The 18,891-nt window shown below is 50.0% G+C and overlaps 1 protein-coding gene across 1 annotated transcript in view; it reads right to left on the bottom strand.

Moving 5' to 3' along the window:
* Positions 1–1,209: 1,209 nt before the first annotated feature.
* Positions 1,210–18,891, bottom strand: part of TMED8 (transmembrane p24 trafficking protein family member 8) — a 34,352-nt gene continuing 16,670 nt past the window's right edge. The window contains exons 2-6 of the mRNA XM_075531801.1: positions 17,230–17,311; positions 9,723–9,843; positions 7,921–8,047; positions 7,391–7,693; positions 1,210–6,310 (exon numbers count right to left, since the gene is read on the bottom strand). Of these exons, the coding sequence (XP_075387916.1) occupies positions 6,093–6,310; positions 7,391–7,693; positions 7,921–8,047; positions 9,723–9,843; positions 17,230–17,311 (851 nt within the window). The 3' untranslated portion in view covers positions 1,210–6,092. The remainder of the gene's footprint in view (positions 6,311–7,390; positions 7,694–7,920; positions 8,048–9,722; positions 9,844–17,229; positions 17,312–18,891) is intronic.

The raw sequence follows: 18,891 nt of genomic DNA, 5'->3' as shown, positions 1-18,891 counted from the left end.
CCAGGAAGTGCTTGGGAACGAAGCAAGCAATGTGGGGTTGTTTCCGAATGCATTTTGCATGACTTCTTAAAGGAGGTCAGAAACCTGCTGGGCACATTCATACAATACGTGCTTGGTTCGAACACTTACTTGGTTCTTCCTAACTTTAAAGTGTAACTACTTTAGCTTTTGATCCCACGATCGCAAGCAGGAATCATTCCAGTTGGGGAGGGCGCTCTGAACTGAGATGGCTGCTGAGTTTTTAAGCCCAAACTCCACAGGTTAAAAACCATCAGGGCTAAATGTCAAGAGTTAATGATTTGCAAGCTGCCTTTTGTAATCCCCACTGAGCAAAGTCAGTGTCGATGATAGGGCAGATTGGAGTGCTTCTGAAAGTTACAAAGCAGTCTTAACTATATTAGGAATTAGAGGTGATGCATAGTACGTAGAGCATCCCCGATCCTGAAAGATCCCTAGGCTTTCTACTGCTGGCCGTGGTGGTGACTGGTGGGAACATTCAGTTAATAAATGAATATACTTACTTCAGATCCCATCCTCCTTCGGTCTCTTCGGTGGGTTGCAGGGGAAGCAGAGAATAATCTAGCACAGAACCACAGCTATCACTACCAAAATCCCAAAGAGCAGAAGCACATACATCGAGATGTGCAGAGGCAAGCTGGTGTAGTGGAGGTCAAGGGCACGCTGTAGTGTCACTTCTGTAAGGGAAAGCAGGCTGCATCGGTGCTGCCAGGCCATGTTCATGATTACGCTGATCGGTTCCAAATGTGAACAAATTTATTGGAAAATAAGCAACTTGGGGGACCAAATCCTAACATTCAATTCAGTATTCGGTTTCATTAATCACCACTACAAATCCAATGTTTCTGCCCACGGGTCAAATCTAGGTCATCATATTCTATAATGAATTCAAATGTAGGTGGCAAAAGCTATCATTAACTATCCTCAACTTTTCCCTCCATAAAAATCGATAACCAAATCGATGGAAATGGAGTTAGAGAGTGCTTTTCTTCTTTGGCGTGCAGAGGAGGGATGAAAGGAGAAGAATTTCAAATGCGAGTCAAGTTCATGAAGCTATAAGACAGCTGTCCCGTAGGAAATGTTGATGGCAACATATGTGCAAGTGTGCTTAACACAACTGAATGATGGATTGTCATAAACTTTGTAAGAGCCCCCCAATAAAATGATTTTTTTTTTAAAAAAAGACAGCTGTTTCAGGTGCATAGTGAAAAAGTTTATTTATGACATTTCAAAAACTGGAAGAGAAAACAATGCACAAAAGCATCACAACCTTGTGAGAGAATATAAAAACACAAGACCCGAGCTACTGAAGAACCCTGGCTCGGAACAATCGGTGAGTGACAACAACACAGTCAGTACCACGGGGGTGGGCGGGGAGAGTGGGAGAAACGGGCATTAACAACAGGTTGGTACTGAGCTCTTAACGAAATCAGAGGTGCTGACAGCATTTCTCCGGTGAGGGACATGGCAAGCAAGTTGGCTCTATTAAGTGATCCGTTGGGTCCCCTGGCATCTTTTAAAGAAAAGTAATAATAAAATGCTGTTTCCCTTCCAGCCTGTTTTGTAAAATCCGTGTCAGCGCGTGAGGTGAACTGAAAGGAAAGTGTCTGTGGTTGCCGACTGCTTAAATATTTACCAAGAAAACAGGAGCATATTTCAGAGAACTGATCCATATCGGAATGCCTGGTACAAAGCAAGCACTGGAGAAACAAGCTAAATGGCGCAGAGTAATTCAGGAAATCCATAAGCACCTCCTTCTAGTCCATTTCTCCTTACCCCACGTCTGGACTTTGGTCTCATTACAAAGCAGCGTTCTGTGCATTTCAAAGCACTCCCCATTATTCAGAGGACAGAGGGCCACCACCAGAGTGGGCTACAGGACCACTTTCCCCAGACTTGACTGCATCGTCACATGACTCAGTGGACATCACTCAACTGGACTCCAGACCTAGCTCCTTGGTGGACCAGTCATCAGAGGAAAAGGGATGGGCAGAGTTTCTCGCTGGGGATTTCTTAATGACGTGGACTGCTTAGGACATGAGTGAAGGAAGGGAGCGAATGTGCTCCACGGGATTCCTGGTCTACCCCTAAAGATCAACAGTAAGACTCAACCATGAACAAAGAACATTACAAACTGGGTATTTCAAACCTGAGTGTGAAGAGAGGCCGGGAAGTCTGTCCCTTAAACAGACTGTGAATTGAGGGCTCATCTCTAATATAGAATATTGAAAAGCAAAACTTGAGGACTGGTCATGGTCTTAGAACTTTCAGAAAATGCATGTTCCTCTTGAAGTCATTTCATATATAGTATCTTAATCCCTAAGTAAGCCCAAACTACTTATGTAAAGTGACAGATATCTAGAATTTAATAAAATCTCTAGATGTCTGGGGCATCTGTTTTTCCGCATCAGAGCTTTGAGTGTTAGGTAATAAATGAACATTTCTGAAAACAGTGAAGAAAAGCCATGAAACGAACTCTATTCTCCAGGCCTGGGGCCTAAAAGAAATCAAGGGATATGTAACAGAAATCATCAAACCACTGAACAAGGCTACAAATCATTTCACAGCCGATCTCTTGCTTGTGGACCTGGTTTCCCTGTCGGCACAGGACGTCCGCCCTCACAGGCTTCGGCTAAGTTCTCAGCTTGGTGACAAGGCAGTCAACGTGGAGGCCTTTGTCTGGCAATGGAAAACTGCAGAGAGCGGTGGTTTCTGAAAAGCTGCCCACAGGAAGCTTAATTGGCAAGGTTTCTCTCACCTTTGAGCCCTAAGTCCTGCCCTAACTTCATTCCCTAAGGAACTGGGTAGAGGCCAAAGGCATGCCACGGGTGCGGGATGGGTTGGACAGAGCAAAGAGGTGACAGTGACCATCGTCGGTATAAACAGAATCAGTGATTTGGCCTGAGTGCCTCACCCTCGATCCCAGAGAACCCCAGAGCCAGCTCCCAGAGGGGCGCTCTTTTGCTGAATGCCAGAGTCGCTGCCCGAAATAACTGGTCCCTTGGGTCGGGCCTGAGGCTGAGTTCTGAGAACACAGAGGACCTGCCCACTTGGGCTGAAAACTCAGTCTGGACCCCTAGACAGAAGGCGTGCCCCCTTCATTACGATGTGGAGAAGACATCCCCTCCAGAGCAGCTCTGCCAGGACCCTCGCCCCACGTGCCAGTCAGTCCCAGAGGGAACTGCAGACCCGCAGGCTGGGTGAGAGACGGGAGGCAGCTGGGTTTGGGAAGATGGGGGGCGAGGGGGTACTGGGAGGAAGACCACCTCCCAGGTGACCTTGAGTGTGGGGTCAGCTGAAATGATGCTGTCCGTGAAGAGAACAGACTGACTGGACATTGGTCCAAAGGAACACCACTAGATTCAGCTGTGCGGAAAAAATTGAACCGATGTGGGGCGTGGATGGGTGTCTGCTATGCAAGTCTCTAAACTTTTCTGGTGGGGATTTTTCCTGGGACAGTCTCCCATTCTGAACAACCTGGATGTGTCTCTCAGCAAAGTAGTGAAAGGGAACAACGGGTGGGGTTTCAGAGCTGCTCATTCTATGGACGGATGGACAGACGGACGGACAGCACGGCAGCGGCTCCCCTGCTTGGAGGAGGCGCTGCGTGTCCACTGACACCTCTTTGTGCTCTGGAGAGCGAGGGGAACACGGGCAAAGGGGTCCTGTGTGGGGTTCCCAACGTGGACAGGCAGGGAGACTGGGGGGTGGATCGCCTCTTAGGATTGACTTGGGCTAGGAAATGGTAGGTCATGCCAGTGCTTCAAGGAATACCCTATTGTCCTACAGTTCAATTATTTCACAAGTTTGCCATGAGGATCGTGAATAAGCTAGCGATGCTGTGCTCACCAGAGGCTCTGGCTACCAGGGACACGCCCGTCTGAAATGGACCGTGAGGAGCTGCAGGACTTCACAAAGGGACAAGAGGCACACGGAGGTGGAGGGAGGAGCCAGTCCCTCGGGGATCCCTGATGCCACTGAAGGGGATTCCAAGGAAAACAGCGACAGAAGCAAAGACATGTGAGCGCCGGGAGCCGGCTGTGCCTGCCAGCTCCTTTCGGACAGACAGAAGGTAATAAATACTCAACAGGAAACATCAGCCAGGCCTCAGCTGAGCGGAAACCAGGGCAGTAGAAAATGACTTTATAAAGAGTATATTCAATTAGCTAAGGCATGGTTCCGCTTCGGGGACGGGCAGACCCATGGCAAGCTTGCTTTCTACCGTCCAAATAGAAAACCCCGAATAATTTCTCACACGGTATATACATCTTGGCAGGTGTAGGCCTCTACAAAACTCACTCCCAGATATAAAACAGTGGGGGTGCGGTGCCCCTCAGAGCCCGGAGGAGACTGCTAGGCCAAGCTAACCCTCGAGAGGCCTTGCTCCCCAGGGGGCTGGCAGCGCAGGCCCATGCGGATGTTGCTCCAGCCCGACTGCCCCTGGGCAGGGTGGGTGGGTGGGGGTCTTGCCTTCCACTTTCTCTGCCAGCAGAGAGGAGAACTTGGCTCCGAGGGAGGACAGATCCCCAGGGCAGAGGGTGAAGAAGGGGTGCCTCATGAGAGGCGGAGGGCTCAGAACCCCAGTGACCAGCAGACTTCTGGCTGGCTAGTCAGCATGTCTGCACTCAATCCCCGCTCGGCCTGCAACCCCTACAGAAGCGCTTAGGCTGCCCACGGCCAGGGCGCAGGCCGGTGTCCTCACCCCCTGAAAGGGGCAGCCTCCTCCCAGTGCACCTTGGCTGACCGCAGAAATGCAACTCCCTCCCTGCCTGGCTTCTCCTACCATCGCCATCTTTAGCTCATCAGTCGAGGCGACCTCCATGGCTCAGGGCAGGTTGGAAGCTGTCCGAGAAACAGATGGAAATGGTCTTAAAGGCAAAATGAACTGTGCAGGGGCTAAAAAATAAATACGGTAATAAATAAACCGAGTTGCTCCTCTAGTGTAAGGCAGTAACAGACTGGACACAAGGCGGGAGAGTGGGCCAAGGCAGTCCCTCCCTTTCGCCTTCTCTGCGCCAGGCCCCGGTGCCCCGGCAGCCACTGGCTGCAGCACCCCTGCACCCTGCGGGCAGCCAGGCCCCGGAGAGCATGGGCCTGGGCAGGGTGCAGAACAGATACCAGCAGCAGCAACGGGGACGCATAAATCCCACCTTCCCAAAGACACTTGGAAAACCAAAGAAACCCAAACCCAGTAACTTCCGACACCTGACTGGGTGCCACCTGCTTTGGGCTGTGGAGCCAAACGTCTAAGCAGCACGCCCACGCTCAGACACAGGCACATGGAGAGGACTCGGGAGGGCTTACTATGGGCTCCCAGATCACAGCCCTCCTTCGATGCTACACAAGGTAACTTAGTCAGAGGCAAGTGTCTGAGATGCACATTCCTGCTCCCCAGCAGTCCCCCTTGGAAAAGGACGTTACCCCTTGAAACAGGAAATGACGAAGGCCACTCTCCTTGCTCGGGGTTCTGGATGGCATGGACGATCTCCTTCGACTGCACGCAGGTCCTTGCAGTGGTGGCAAAAGCACAGACGGAGGAGAGGCGGCAGCTAACCACAGGGAAGAAGCCAGAAGTGGCTGCCATCTCCCTCCCTCCAGTGAGGGCTCCCCACCAGCAGGCAGGAATGTGGCAGTGGTGAGTGGCTGACCAGGACTGTCTCTGGCCAGGGTGCCAGGTTCTTCTGGGGGCCAATGTGCTGTGCCTCCTGGCATGGTACAGCCTGGAGAGAGCTGCAGCACAGGCTCTCGGAGGGGAGGCAGCAGCAATCGGAAGTCCACACCAGGTCCCCAGATCAGCTTAGCTTTGGAAGGCCAGACCCCACTTCCTTTGAGGCCCTTGCCTGATGAGGGCCTTCACAGAGGGTTGTGGCCGGAGCCCAAAGCAAGGCGAGCAAGTGTTAGGGGCCACAGAACAGAGGCACGACACCACCACCTGCAGAAGCGGAGAGGGGGGAAAGCTACATGGGGTCAACAACCAGGCATGCCCGGCAGGGCTGGCGGTGGGCAGCCCCACCAACTTCTGCCTCCCTCAAGTTCTGGCCCAGTGGAAACCAGAGGCCGTGGCAGGCAGCCCTTCAGGTGGTATAGAAGATGTGGAAATAGAGAGTCTTGTTGCGCAGTAGGGAGTAGGAATTGTCGAACTTGAGCAGGTAGATGCCCTCACCGGGGTAGTCGTGGCTGCCAGCCTGCACTTCCCGGTGACTGTCCCGCCGGAACACAGGCATGATCTCCCCGTAGCGGTTCCGCAGGGAGCTCCGGGAACCCCTCTCCACATCTCCGACAGGGACAGGGTCTGCATGAGCAACACAACAGAGGGGCTGGAGGTGAGCTCCGAGACAGACGGAGTCCTGGCTGCAGGAGAGAGAAAGGCCAGGGAATGCTGCGGGCTTTGTGCTCAGGAGGTGCCACTGGCCTCTGATGAGTCTCTGAAAATATCTGGGAGGCTTTTTGTTCCCAGTGACTAAGTTCACAGGGGGGTACTTAGTGGGGGCGGAGGGGGGGATCCGCAAGTGTTAAACAGCAAGTCAGTGCCTGTGTATCCAAAAAGAGCCCCCACCACACCCAATGGCAGTAACGTCTTCACAGAAAAGCAGCGACGTAGCCTTATAGGGGCAACAGGGGCCTTGCAGAGGGTAGGTGAGGGCCAAAGAGAGTTCCAAACAAGAAAGGACCTGCCCTCCTTTCCATTCCACAGGTGAACACTAGCTAATGGAGTACCCAGGGGATGCGGACAAAACCTCAGGCCCAGAGCTTCCACTGGGCCTTCCGCATCTAAGATACGGTCTTCTCCTAGTTCCGTGTTCCTGCACTTGCTTTCCCACACAGCGGCAAGTTTAGGGAGGATGAATTGGAAGTGAGCCATAAGCTTAGCACCAACTCTTCAAAAAATGCCCAGGTCCTCCTGAGGAAGGGCTGCAGGTAACACGTGGGATGGAGTGTGCTAGGAGAACCGGGGGGGGGGGGGGCTGAAGCAAACAGGCTGCTGACACATTTTGGAGAGGGGAAGGAATGGGCACATTTGGCAAACCATGGTTGCGCAGTTTGGTTCTGGACCAAGAATAAGCACCCCCAAACTGAGAGAGGGAAATGAGGCTCCATCTCAGGGAGTCCCTATCTCAGTACGAGTGTACCCCCTCCTCATCTGCCTCCCGCCAAGATGTTGGGGAAGCTCTTTGAAGGAAGAGGGCCCCAACAGTGTTCTTGGGGAGCCAGTGCCAGGTCGCATGCCCTCGGGGCCTGCCATGCTGAAGGGTCTCCCCCTGACCCCAATTCTGAGGAGGGGATGGGTGGGCACAGCATGGGGAGGGGCCAGAGAAACGGGGCCTAGCCAGCTACAGAGAGGACACGCAGATGACGCTGCAGTGGTTCTTACCATCCAACTCCTCTCCCTCCTCGTCCTCGTCCTCGTCCTCGCTGGAGTCACTGACGTGCACGGTGATGTCCGTGTTGGTTACGGGGGTCCAGTCAAAATAGATTCCGAAGCCAATGTCATAGTCGTCGGTTGCAAACTCCCAGCAGACCCGCTTCCCTTCGGGGTGGGTCGGGACCCGGATGGTCGCGACCTCGCCCCGCTTCACCACCAAGTGGTGGTTCTTCTCTCTGCGCATCTTCCTCTTGAATTCCTTCATCTTGGCAAAGGTCCAGATGTATGGAGGAGCCATGAGCGGCGGGGAGACTGGAAGGACGGGGGACGGCCGGGCAGCTTACCACCGAGCACCCCTGAGGAAATGCTGCCCCACCTGGCGTTTGACTGGGGGGGGTGCTGCAGTCAGGGGTATGCTTCCCAGGGGTTCCCTTTGCCTTGCTCTCACAAGCCAGTTCCATTCCTCCCATCGGCTTGGCCACCAGACACGACCCCCAAAGACATGTCTCAGACCGCCTGCAGCCAAGCCAGGGTCTCACCTTTCCTGTGGTCGCCCAGGAGATCCGCAGATTCCAGGTCGGCAGAAAGCACGTCGATAGCTCCTGTGTGCTCAGACTGGATCATGACAATGTCGCCAGACCTCTGGGGCACTTGGTACTGGGCCACCTGCACCAGAGTTCTAGTGAAAGGCCAGGCGGACAGCGGCGGAGGCCAGGTGCCTCTTCCCTGACAGAAGGCTGCTCACCGCTGCCCTGTGGCCTCCACAGCCCCATCTCCCCCAGGTATTCCTCCTTCTCCAGGTACCGGGTGCCAATACAGCCTCAAAACACATTCCTTCACCAAAAGATTTGTCCTTCTTTTCGCCTCCCTGTGGCCCCTTGCCAGACTGCTCTAGAAGCCTTGCCCATGGGCACCCTCACAGCTCAGAACAGACATCTACATCAAATGGCATTTGGGGGTCATGCCCTGGCCCTCCCTCACCCTGCACAGTACACCTCCCTCTGACACCTCCCAGCCCTCCCTGTGACAGCTCTGGGACCTGGGGCTGAGCTGTACTCCCACGCTGCTGCCACACCTCCCCCGGTGACAGTCCCTACTCGAGGCTCATCCCAGATGACTGTCAGTCAAGAACTCACCACACGCTGTACACAGAATTAGGTTCTCCCTCCTCTCCCGGGCCCTCTGGGTGCCACCCTCTCGGACCTGATCCTGTGCTGTGCTCGACACTGAAACTCTCTTACAAGGCTGTGTCAGCAGCACACCTTGAGCTATGGGGTCTCAGCCTGATGCCACCAGCGCTGCTCCACGAATAACTACACGCTCCTGGTAGCCCAGCCCTGGGATTTGCATTTTTAGAATGCCCTTGCTGCCAGACATCTCACCTGCAAGGAGGACATGCCCCCACCCTGCCATCTTGCACCCTGAGTCCTCACTAACCCAGGGCAGGAGCCTACCATCTCCCCCTGGTGGGTGGCCCTGAAAATCCCTCCTCTTAGGGCTTCCTGTTGATTTCTGGCCCCTTCTCCCAGCCGTGGGCAGGCAACTCGGCCAGAAATCCACACCTGCTGCCACAAAGGAGAACCCTTCAGTGGGACGGCAGGACAGTGCAGAGGCCGGAGCTGCGTTTGTGAGAAAGGCCCGCCAGCCCGTACCCTTGCTCATCATCTGCCCTGGTCGCTGAGATGACACTGACTCTGGCTAGGGCACTCCAACCAGCCCCGCCTGTCCCGAAGGCTAGCCAAAGGATTTAGCTCGCAACTTATTCGAGTCTTTGCCTCGGTTTCCTCATCTGCATAATGGGGATGTGGCATCTCTGGGGAGTAAGTGAAATCCATGGCAGAAGGTGCTTTGTAAAGGGCCAATCATTATACAAATATAGTCGGTAGGTTTGATGTTTTGGCTAGGCACACCAATTACATTTGTGAGTGAGTTTGTAAGTGACCCGTGCCTACATGATAAGGGTAGGATGGCACTGGGCTAAACTGGGGCCACTTCTGTGGGGTTTCACAGGCCTGCGTGCTCTTCTTTAAAAACGTGAGACCAGCACACCATCTGACCATGTAAGGCTCTCTGAAGGTCAAGAGGGTTTTAGGAAACACGTGAGCATGCCTTCTAATACTTCACTTTCTCACGAGTTGCCTTCAGACACGAGGCCCAGGACAGGCCTGATGAGCGATACACCTGACCATTCTGTACGGGATTCAGGGTAAGACCAGGAGACAATTCCCCCGGCCAGCCTCACACTGCTTCCAACTTGAGCCTACCGGCTATTTCTCTAACTTCTGGCACCACACCTTCGTCTTTTAAGGGGGAGAAAGGGTGAGAACGTGGTGCTCCCCACCTTGTTTCGGGCCTTGTCTGCAGGCAGCGATTCCTGGTCCAAGGCCTGAGCCTCCAAGGCTCCAGCTGCTTCCTGCAGGTCTTGGGTGGCATCCCGGCTCCCTGCACATAGCGTCTGTGGCCTCTCAGAAGGAGACAGCATGTAAATTCAAGGGCTCTTTTACAAGGCACAACCCTCCGCGGACACGCAGGAATACAGCAGCATGCGGAGGACAAGCTGCCCACTCCCAAGCCCCTGGCACTGCACAGGGCCGAACTGGCCCCTAGGAAGTCAGTGACAGCGCTGAGGGCCGAGGACTGACAGAGCTGACCCCAGACTAGGAGACCCTAGTAAGGGCACAGCTCAATCGGTCCCGGTGGAACTGCAGGTCGGACTGCGCGCCTCACTGCGGGCGGCCACTCAGCTTGCCCCACACCGCCTTCCAACAATGCCGAGTCAGGATCTGGGCTTGCTTCTGCCCACATAGCTTCTGGATCGAACCAAGGCAGGAGAGGCCCTCCCCAGGCTGGAGACTGGCCCCCCAACAAAGAGAGGAAGTACACCCGAACAGCAAGGGAGATCCCCACCAGGTACCCCAGGAGCGAGGGCTCTGAGCATTTCCACTTCATGGCCTATGATCCAGGAGCCCTGGTGACACAGTGAATTAAGCACAGGCAGCTAATCGAACAGTCAGCAGTTGGAACCCACCAGCCTTCTCTCCCCCCGTGGGAGAAACATAAGACAGCTGCTTCCATACAGACCGGCAGCCTGGGAAACACTACGGAGCAGTACCACTCTGTCCTCTGGGGTCACCAAGACTCAAAACTGACTCCAGAGGAGGGCGGGAGGGGGGTGCAGTCTGGGGCAAAAGTCATCACTTGCCTTTTTTAAGTACATTAATCAAACTACCCAGGGAATTAAAACTATGTGGATGGTCAATTTCAAAGAGGGAAGGGAATGATTTACTCTGCGCCGGCTCATTTTCTCAGCTCTCAGAGAGACTAGGAAATAGATGACCCCAGCTGCAGTCTGCCACCTCGGGGCTTGTGGAAAATCTGTGGCCAATACAAGGCCTGGATTCTGCTGTGTGGTGATTTCCAAGTGTCCCCTGGGACCCTTTCAGGAGAGTGGGTGGCATCAAAACTCTCTTCCTAACAAGAGCACAGTATTATTTGCCCTTCTCCTTCCATGGAGTTTCTCAGAAACTACGTGGCACCTGCACCAATTGTCTGTCTGCTGTACTGTGGTAGCTTGTCCGTTGTGGTAGTTACATAATCTGGTGTCAATTTGAGACTTGTGTGGATGAAGAGTGAAGGGGTGGAGTCTAGTCTGTCAATCATATCATAACCAACGAGGCCTCTGTGTGGGCATGACCTTCTCCTGAGAATTCTGGGAACTCTGGTATTTCCTCCTTCGAGGCAGGAAACATGTTCTCTCTCTGTTCACTCCTGAGAGACACTCTACCGACAAGACACACGGCACTATCCTGATAGACCCTGTGCCCTGGGAACTAGAGGAGCCACGTGGAAACCCCTGCCAGTGCTGAGATGCTTCTACTGCCACTGGATCCACAAGACATCCAAACCCACTGGCCTGTGATCCTCCTGCATTCGGCGTAATTGCATGTGTTTCGTGAGTCTGAAGAGGACTTCATAGACTGGTATCGGACATATGGGATAATACAGGACTTATGGACTTGATCTGGACTGGGCTGGGATGTTTTCTCAATTCCAACTGCTCTTATATGTATATAAACCCTTTTCTTATACACATATGAGTGTCTCTATGAATTTGTTTCTCTAGTCTACCCAGACTAACACATCCGTTGCTGTGAGGCTGGAAGCTAGGTCGCCAGCAGTACGGTCACCCAAAGTGAACATGTTTGAGCAGACGAAGCTTCCAGACTAAGAACAGACAAGGAAAAAGGAATCGCCTGTGTCCATGTCTGAGGAGTCATCCACAAAACATTGTCCGATACTGAAAACCTTGGGAACAGTTGTTTCACCTTGAGAAAAAAAATTTTAATTTAAAACATTGTTCGTATTGGCGTGTGATGGGTTGTTCAGTTGGTAAATTGTTTAATCTCTCAGTTTGAATTTATAACATGGTAAATATTGACCAAGATCACCAAAATTATCTGGGTCCTCACTGAAAAAGCATAAAGCTGTGAGATCCCTTGCCTCCATGACTCATGTCCTCAGAGAGGCCGTGTGAATGAGAAGAAACAGGGCGCTACCAACCGCCTGAGGGACACGTCAGGGCACCTCGCTTTGGAGTTCATTCGCTTCCTTTCTTCCTTCCTAAAACAACAAGAGAAACCGCTCCTAGTTTATAGATGAACTCCTGGCTTATAAAACGGAGCCATCTTTTAGAATATCCAACTCCAATCTACCTTCAAAAAGTCAGAAGTAGAGGTTGTAACAGGGCAGCATGGGTCAGCTAGTGCAAATCGTACGTGGGTCTAGTCTGTGGGTGGACTTGTGTTTCCCCCGGGGCCCCAGGCACTACCGAGTAGATGAGTTTTGCACTGTTTATCATGTGTCTCTTCCACCAGAAGGAGACCTTGTTCATGACAGGCACTAAGTCTTACGCCCTCTACCTCAGTGGTTCTCACTCTTCCTCAGGCTGCGACCCTTTCATACAGCTCCTCATGTGGTGGGGACCCCCAAGCATAAAATTTTTTTATTGCTACTTCATAACTGTAATTTTGCTACTGTGATGAATCATCATGTAAATATCTGATATGCAGAATGTATTTTAATTGTTACAAATTGAATTGTCATTAAAGGACAGTGATTAATCACAAAAAACAATATGTAATTATATATTGTGAAATTTTTATTTCTAATTATAAATAAATGAAATGTTGTCTTGAAGCATGGTGTAGCATGGGTAACAGTCTCCACGCCGGGTACTCATAGGTGGGCGTATCTGCATGTGGGCGGACACGCCTGGAGTCGGATAGAGGAGCGGTGTCTCAGTTCCTAAAACCATCAGAAATAAGTGTTTTCCGATGGTCTTAGGCGAGCCCTGTGAAAGGGTCATTCAACCCCCAAAGGGGTCGCGACCCACAGGTTGAACCGCTGCCCTAAATGCACAGCATCGAGAACCAAGCCCGTCAAAGAGCTTCCCACCTCATCTCCTAAAATCCTCCCTTTTCCCATGCACTCTAGCCAACGGCTCCTTGAGTCCCAACGCCTCACTCGCTGGTCCTACTAAGGGTTTGTGTGCCCTGGCATACTCTTCCCCCACGTATAGTCTGCCTCACTTCCTTCTGCTTTCTCAGATTCTCTCAGTACAAGGCCGCACCCTTCCTCTGCTCCCTTCTTTATACCCTTCCCTGTTTTACTCTTCTTCACTGCACCCACTCCTCTCTGACACACAGACACACTTCCATACCTTGATATCTGTGGGGGATTAGTTCCAGACCAGTCCACCCCACCAGGACACCAATATGCACGAATACTCAAGTCTCTCATATAAAATGACACCAGATTTGCACATAACCTATGCACACCATCCTGCACACTGTGAATCCACAAATCTTCACCCCCAGAGTAAACCTACAGACACGGGAGGTTGACTATATTGGACATGGAAGAGCAGCTCTCTTTCTTCAGGCCTCTGCCCTCTGCTTGGGATGGCCCTCCCTGCTCTCCGTCAGCACAATCCAGAGGCTCCGCATGGGGGTTTTTCCTGGACGTGGCTTATCACAGGCATCGAGCGTTTTGCAATCTCTCTCCCGAAATAGCTTCTGCTAACTCCCAAGAGCATAAATATTAACAAGAATATTAAACTTCTGTGGCTGTTGCAGGTCCTATTTAAAACTTTTCCTTTTGTAAGCAGAGCCATATTTGTGCAAAGCAGTGTGTGGGAGGCAAGGCAGAGACTACAACCTTAGACAGCATGTACAATCGAGTCAGGCCGATCATCCAGATCAAGTATTTTATATCTCAGCATCCAAACACCATATATGATAGTGTGGTCCAAAATTTTTCTTTTGTGACCAGACAAAAGTTAACTTCTTCGTTCAACAAATGTTCACTGAACACCTACTACTGATTCATCAACAGATGTTTACTGACAGCCCATTGGGTCCACGGCACTGCTCCGGATGCCAAAGATACCCAAAAAGGGCAACACAGTCCAAGTATCCACTCCCGTGGAGCTCAATCCCCAAGTGGGGAGCAGCAGACAGAAAGCAAGTGGAGATCACATTTCACAGAACCTCTACTTTCCCAACTGCAAGCTGGACTGAAATTGTAGGTAACACTAAGAATGGCCTGAAACAGCCCAGATGAAGCCCAAAGTCCATTTGCAGGGTCCCCGCATGGATTAAGTCTCTGGTGAATCCCCTCTGGCCATAGCGGAGGAATGGGATAGCCTTGCTCTCTCACAGGGAGCACTGTAAAGCTGGCTATGGCAGACCGAATGAGGTTAAAATGTAACAGCCTATCTATCATTTGATCTCCTTGTTGACCCACTTTAAAGTTGTTTCAGTTTTTAATATTTTCTGCTTTCTCTTGGAGGTTTTTCTATGCTTTGTCTAGTCGTTGTGGTTGGTTGGTTTGCTGTGTATGATTCTGTATCACTGTGTTTTGCTTTGTGTGATTTACTGTACTATGCTACCCGGGATAGGTAGATCTAGAGAGACAGTAACTGGACAGGAGCATGGCAGGGGGAGATGGGGGGAAACAAGTAGCTATTGACAATGAGTTTGAGAAGAAAATATTCTTAAATCGCTATTAAGATTGCACAAATCTTCTCAATATAATTAAACGATTAAATTGTATACGTTCAATCACACACAATGATATGTTAGGGATATGCCAGTGAAACTATTTAAAAACAATCAAACCACCAAGAATGACTGTCTAGTAGGAGTGGGGTCTCTAATAACCTATACTTGAACTGCCGAGATAACGAAGAACAAGCCTCCTCCGCAAGGAAATTTTAGTGTCTCTGCTTTGGCCTCATGTAAACAGATGAAAAACAATTCCTCTGAAAACGAGATCCACAGTCAGGAGTCACCAGTTTACCATCTGAATTGACTCAGCCAGTGTGTCCTAGAAATACCAAACAATCCTTACACAGAGACTTTATCTTTAAAGTTGCCTCACGTAGGGAGCATTCCCAAGTACTGGCAGAAGGAAATGTGTCTCTTATGGAAGGATGTGGTGTCAGTCCAGGCCTATAGCAGCTTGAAGGCAACACCAATTTTTTTCAAGATACCCCATATTTCAGTGGTATTAAAATGTGAAAAAAAATCCATGCATCTTGGAAGCAACAAGATACGGTCCACATATCCTTCAGGTCTGGAAATGAACTCAGCCCTGTGGCCCAATTTTCAGCCAGGCAATAGACAGGTCTATAGCCAAGGAACCCACTGATACTGAGTTGATCCAGATTCATAGCGACCCTGGATAGCGTTTCGGAGATGGCAAATCTTTACAGCGGAAGTCAGCCTCATCATTCTCCTCAAAAGCAGCTGGTGGGTTTGAACCACTTACCTTGTATTGCGTAGTCCAATGCTTACCTGATAGCCCTATAAATAGGTCTTTAAGGGGAACACAGGAACCCTGGTGGCATAGTGCTTACATGTTGGGCTTACATGATCTGCGAGGTCAGCAGTTCGAAACCACCAGCCGCTTCATGGAAGAAAGATGGGGCTTCCTACTCCCATAAAGTTATAATCTCAGAAACTCACCAGGGCAGTTCTTACTCTGTCCTGTAGGGTTGCTGTGAGTCAGCAACGACTCGATGGCAGGGAGGTTTGGTTTGGGGTTTTATTTGTTTTATAAGGGGAACCATAAATCTAGGGAGGCATGCACACCTTAACACAATCAGCCATTTAAGATCAAAAGGGCAGTATTTACCCGAGGACAAAGTTCAGAAGGCTGAGAAAGAAGGGATGGAGACAGGAACCAGAGGGAGGAAGCCCCGTGAGTGATGTGTGTTGAGGGGTGAAATAAAACATCAGGTTTAATGTATGCCTGACGATCTGCCCCGTAACCCTTCACCCAATACACAATAAAAAGGTCCAGAGCCTTGTAGATGCCAAACACAAGCACTAGGCTTCCGGAGTCCCACTCACTGCATTGTTTTCCTTTGTGTGCTAGATTCTGGATATGAAACACTGCAAGTTACTTTCCTTCTAAGAATGTTCTTGCTCCGCATTCTTGAGGCAAAAACACAATTCTATCCCCAAGCATCCTTCGAATCAACACACGCTTGCCTTGGGGAGGGAAAGAAGGAATGTATGTATATTCTCCTCAGGGGATTGGATGAGAACACGAACTGTCTTCGATAACTAAGGCCCAGAGGAGGGTGTATCTTTTAAAAAGATCACGATCGATAATAACCGGGCAGCGCTAAGCAGAGAATGAAAAACCTTCTTATTGCTAGTTATGAGAATAAGCTCTAGAGTTCACTTTGCCAAACCTAAAGCTACATGAACCCGGCAGATTACAGAGCTCACCGCGCCTGGCTCCCTCATCTGAGGCAGGGGCGCTGATCCCCTTAGAGGTGGTAGGCGGATTAGATAAGTGAATGCATGTGGCTGTGAGGTGCTCTGGGTCTCAGGGAGCCCATGTGACTGCCCCTTGGCTTTCCTAGGCTGGGGTCTTCATGGGAGCACATCTCTGGGTCTTCTCTCCTGGGGAGAAGCTGCTGGGTTTAAACCATCAAGCTTTCCCTAAGCAGCTGAGCCCCTAACCAGTGCATGACCAAGGCTCCGCTGACATAGTAACACAAGAAGAACTATGTAGCAAATATTCAGTAATGGTGGTCATTCTATTACTGGGGCTCCCTGCGTGGCACAAATGGTTAAAACTTTGGACTCCTAACTGAGAGGTCGGCACTCTAAACCCCTTAAACAGAACATAACTTAAAATTGAACTTCAGAAGAGAGAACACTCAACAGCAGTGGGTTGTGCGTGCATGTGCGTGCGTGCGTGTGTGTACACATAACCTGTTGTCACTATGTGTCGAGTCTGTTCCGACACAGTGACCCTACAGAAAATCACACCCACGGGGTTTCCAAGGCTGTCATCTCTACAGAAACAGACTGTTGCCACAGCTGTATCCCCGAGGCTGGCGCGTTCAAACTACCGACTGGCCTTGGCCTGCCAGTCAGCAGCTGAGCACCTCACGACTGTGCCTCCACAGCCACAGACATGTGTTCAAGTTGAAACACTGAAACTTGGACTTCAGAAGATACATGAAGATACTGTACTAGATTATCTCGTCAGCTTTATTCTCTGTCCGTAAAGGAAAGCATTATAACCAGAAATAGACACAAAGGAGGTTCAAGAAATTCATGGGAAAATCCCACTATCTTTCAATCCCATTCTTCCCCAAAGGTTGCAGCCGGCACTGAGAGTGCCCTTAACCAACACTTTGGGGTTGGTGAGTTATTGACAAGACCACTTAAACTCTTTGAAGTTTCTGCCCCTACGCTCCCCAATTCCTTCCCACAAAAGAGAAAATCTTTGGCAGCATGTTTATGCAAAGCAGTTGCTTTCCTTACCTGTGGGGCGGGGAGTGGTGTTCTGGATCCCAAGCAGAAGCCACTGGCATGATGCTCCTGGTGTTTTCTATGTCCTTGTTCTCTAGACAATCACACAAAGAAAGGACTCAGCATCTGACAGGCAAGGCCATGACTATTTTAATATGTGAATACATAAGTATTCTATGGGTATATGCATGCAGATATATTTCAACAAACTCTATCTTGTCCAATATATTTTTTTCTGTGTATAAATTTTATTTGCTGGAAGGCCCAGCACAAAAATAATTCAAATCATCACATCAGTTATTCTCAGACAGCCATAACCCACTTACTAAAAATATTTTAAAAGCACATCCTTACAGAATTACTCCGAATCCTGAATCATATTTTTCAGAGAGCTGATGGTGGAGTGGGATGTAAGAGGAAGCAAACTAGAGCTGGGTCTCAAAGTAGGAAGTGTCACACCTGCATTTGATTCAAATCATTCTACCCAAGGTCAGATGCATGTCATTCATTCTTTGCTCACTCATTCACCAATGATTTACTGAGTAATTGTGTTCTGCTTTTTAAGAAGCATAAAGATAAAACGTGTAAGGAAGTCCATGTTCTCACGCTCATAAGAAGCCTGATATGGCTGCTATTACATCATCCCAATTGTACAGAGTCAGGATTGACATCCAGTCACACGCTTAACCATCAGGTCGTCTGTCCTTCATTTTCTGGTTTGTTCCTTTGTCCTTTCCTGGAGTACTCAGATAATCACACAGGATTCTGTGTCTTTAGATGGCTCCTAGTTTAACCTCCTTCCATTAAGACAGCAAGACACCGAAGCCAAACAACTACTTCTCAACACAAAACACAACTCAGTGAAATATACTTAAAATACTGAACGTTTCAGATTTTGGATAAACAACAAAAGCAAAACTGGCAGGCAGATATGCTTGAACGTAGACACCTTGCTTGTCAGTCAGTCAGATCTCTGTCTCCTTTGGTCAACCCACAGACTCAGGGGTAGGAAGGACCCTCAACAGTTGTGCCGCCCAATTTCCCTCCAAGGAAGGAGCTTGGAATCTGAGACCCTCATTAGATAGCATAACATATGCCCGCCCGGTCTCTGCTACTCTGTGAAGAGGCCCATTTTACTGGCCACGCTAACAGAAAGTTCTCCCCTGAGCTGACCTGAATAAAATCTGCTTCCCTATCAGTTCCACTTTGCAGTCATTCTTCCCAAAGGGCCTTTCAGAGCCTTACAGCCAGCGAGCTCCTCCTCCCCAGGCAGCCCGCCTTGGCTTTTCCAGGCCTCCCAGAGTGACCTCTGACCAGGCTAGCTTCCGTCAGTTTGTTCCATTTAAAGTAAGCAGCTAAGCGAACCGTGTTCTGATCCATACAATGCATACGGAGACAAAAACCTCTTAATAAAACACAATTATTTCTTGGCATGATATCCTAAACCAGGTACTAGATTTTCAACTTCAAACTTAACCTGTTGGCCTAAATCTAACCATAGTCTCGAGATTATTAAAAAAAAAATTTTTTCCCAATCCCAGGCTCCTGTGTGCTCTATTTCTGAGATAGACTCTTGGAAAACAATTGCTTTTTTAAAAAATTTAAGTGTAGAACCCTACATATATCATTTATCCAAATTGACTTTTTGAAATTACACTACAAATAAAATTACAG

Source organism: Tenrec ecaudatus, chromosome 14 (genome assembly GCF_050624435.1).
Source record: "Tenrec ecaudatus isolate mTenEca1 chromosome 14, mTenEca1.hap1, whole genome shotgun sequence".
In the NCBI taxonomy this organism is placed as follows: Eukaryota; Metazoa; Chordata; class Mammalia; order Afrosoricida; family Tenrecidae; genus Tenrec; species Tenrec ecaudatus.
This window is presented reverse-complemented; position numbering and strand designations above follow the sequence as displayed.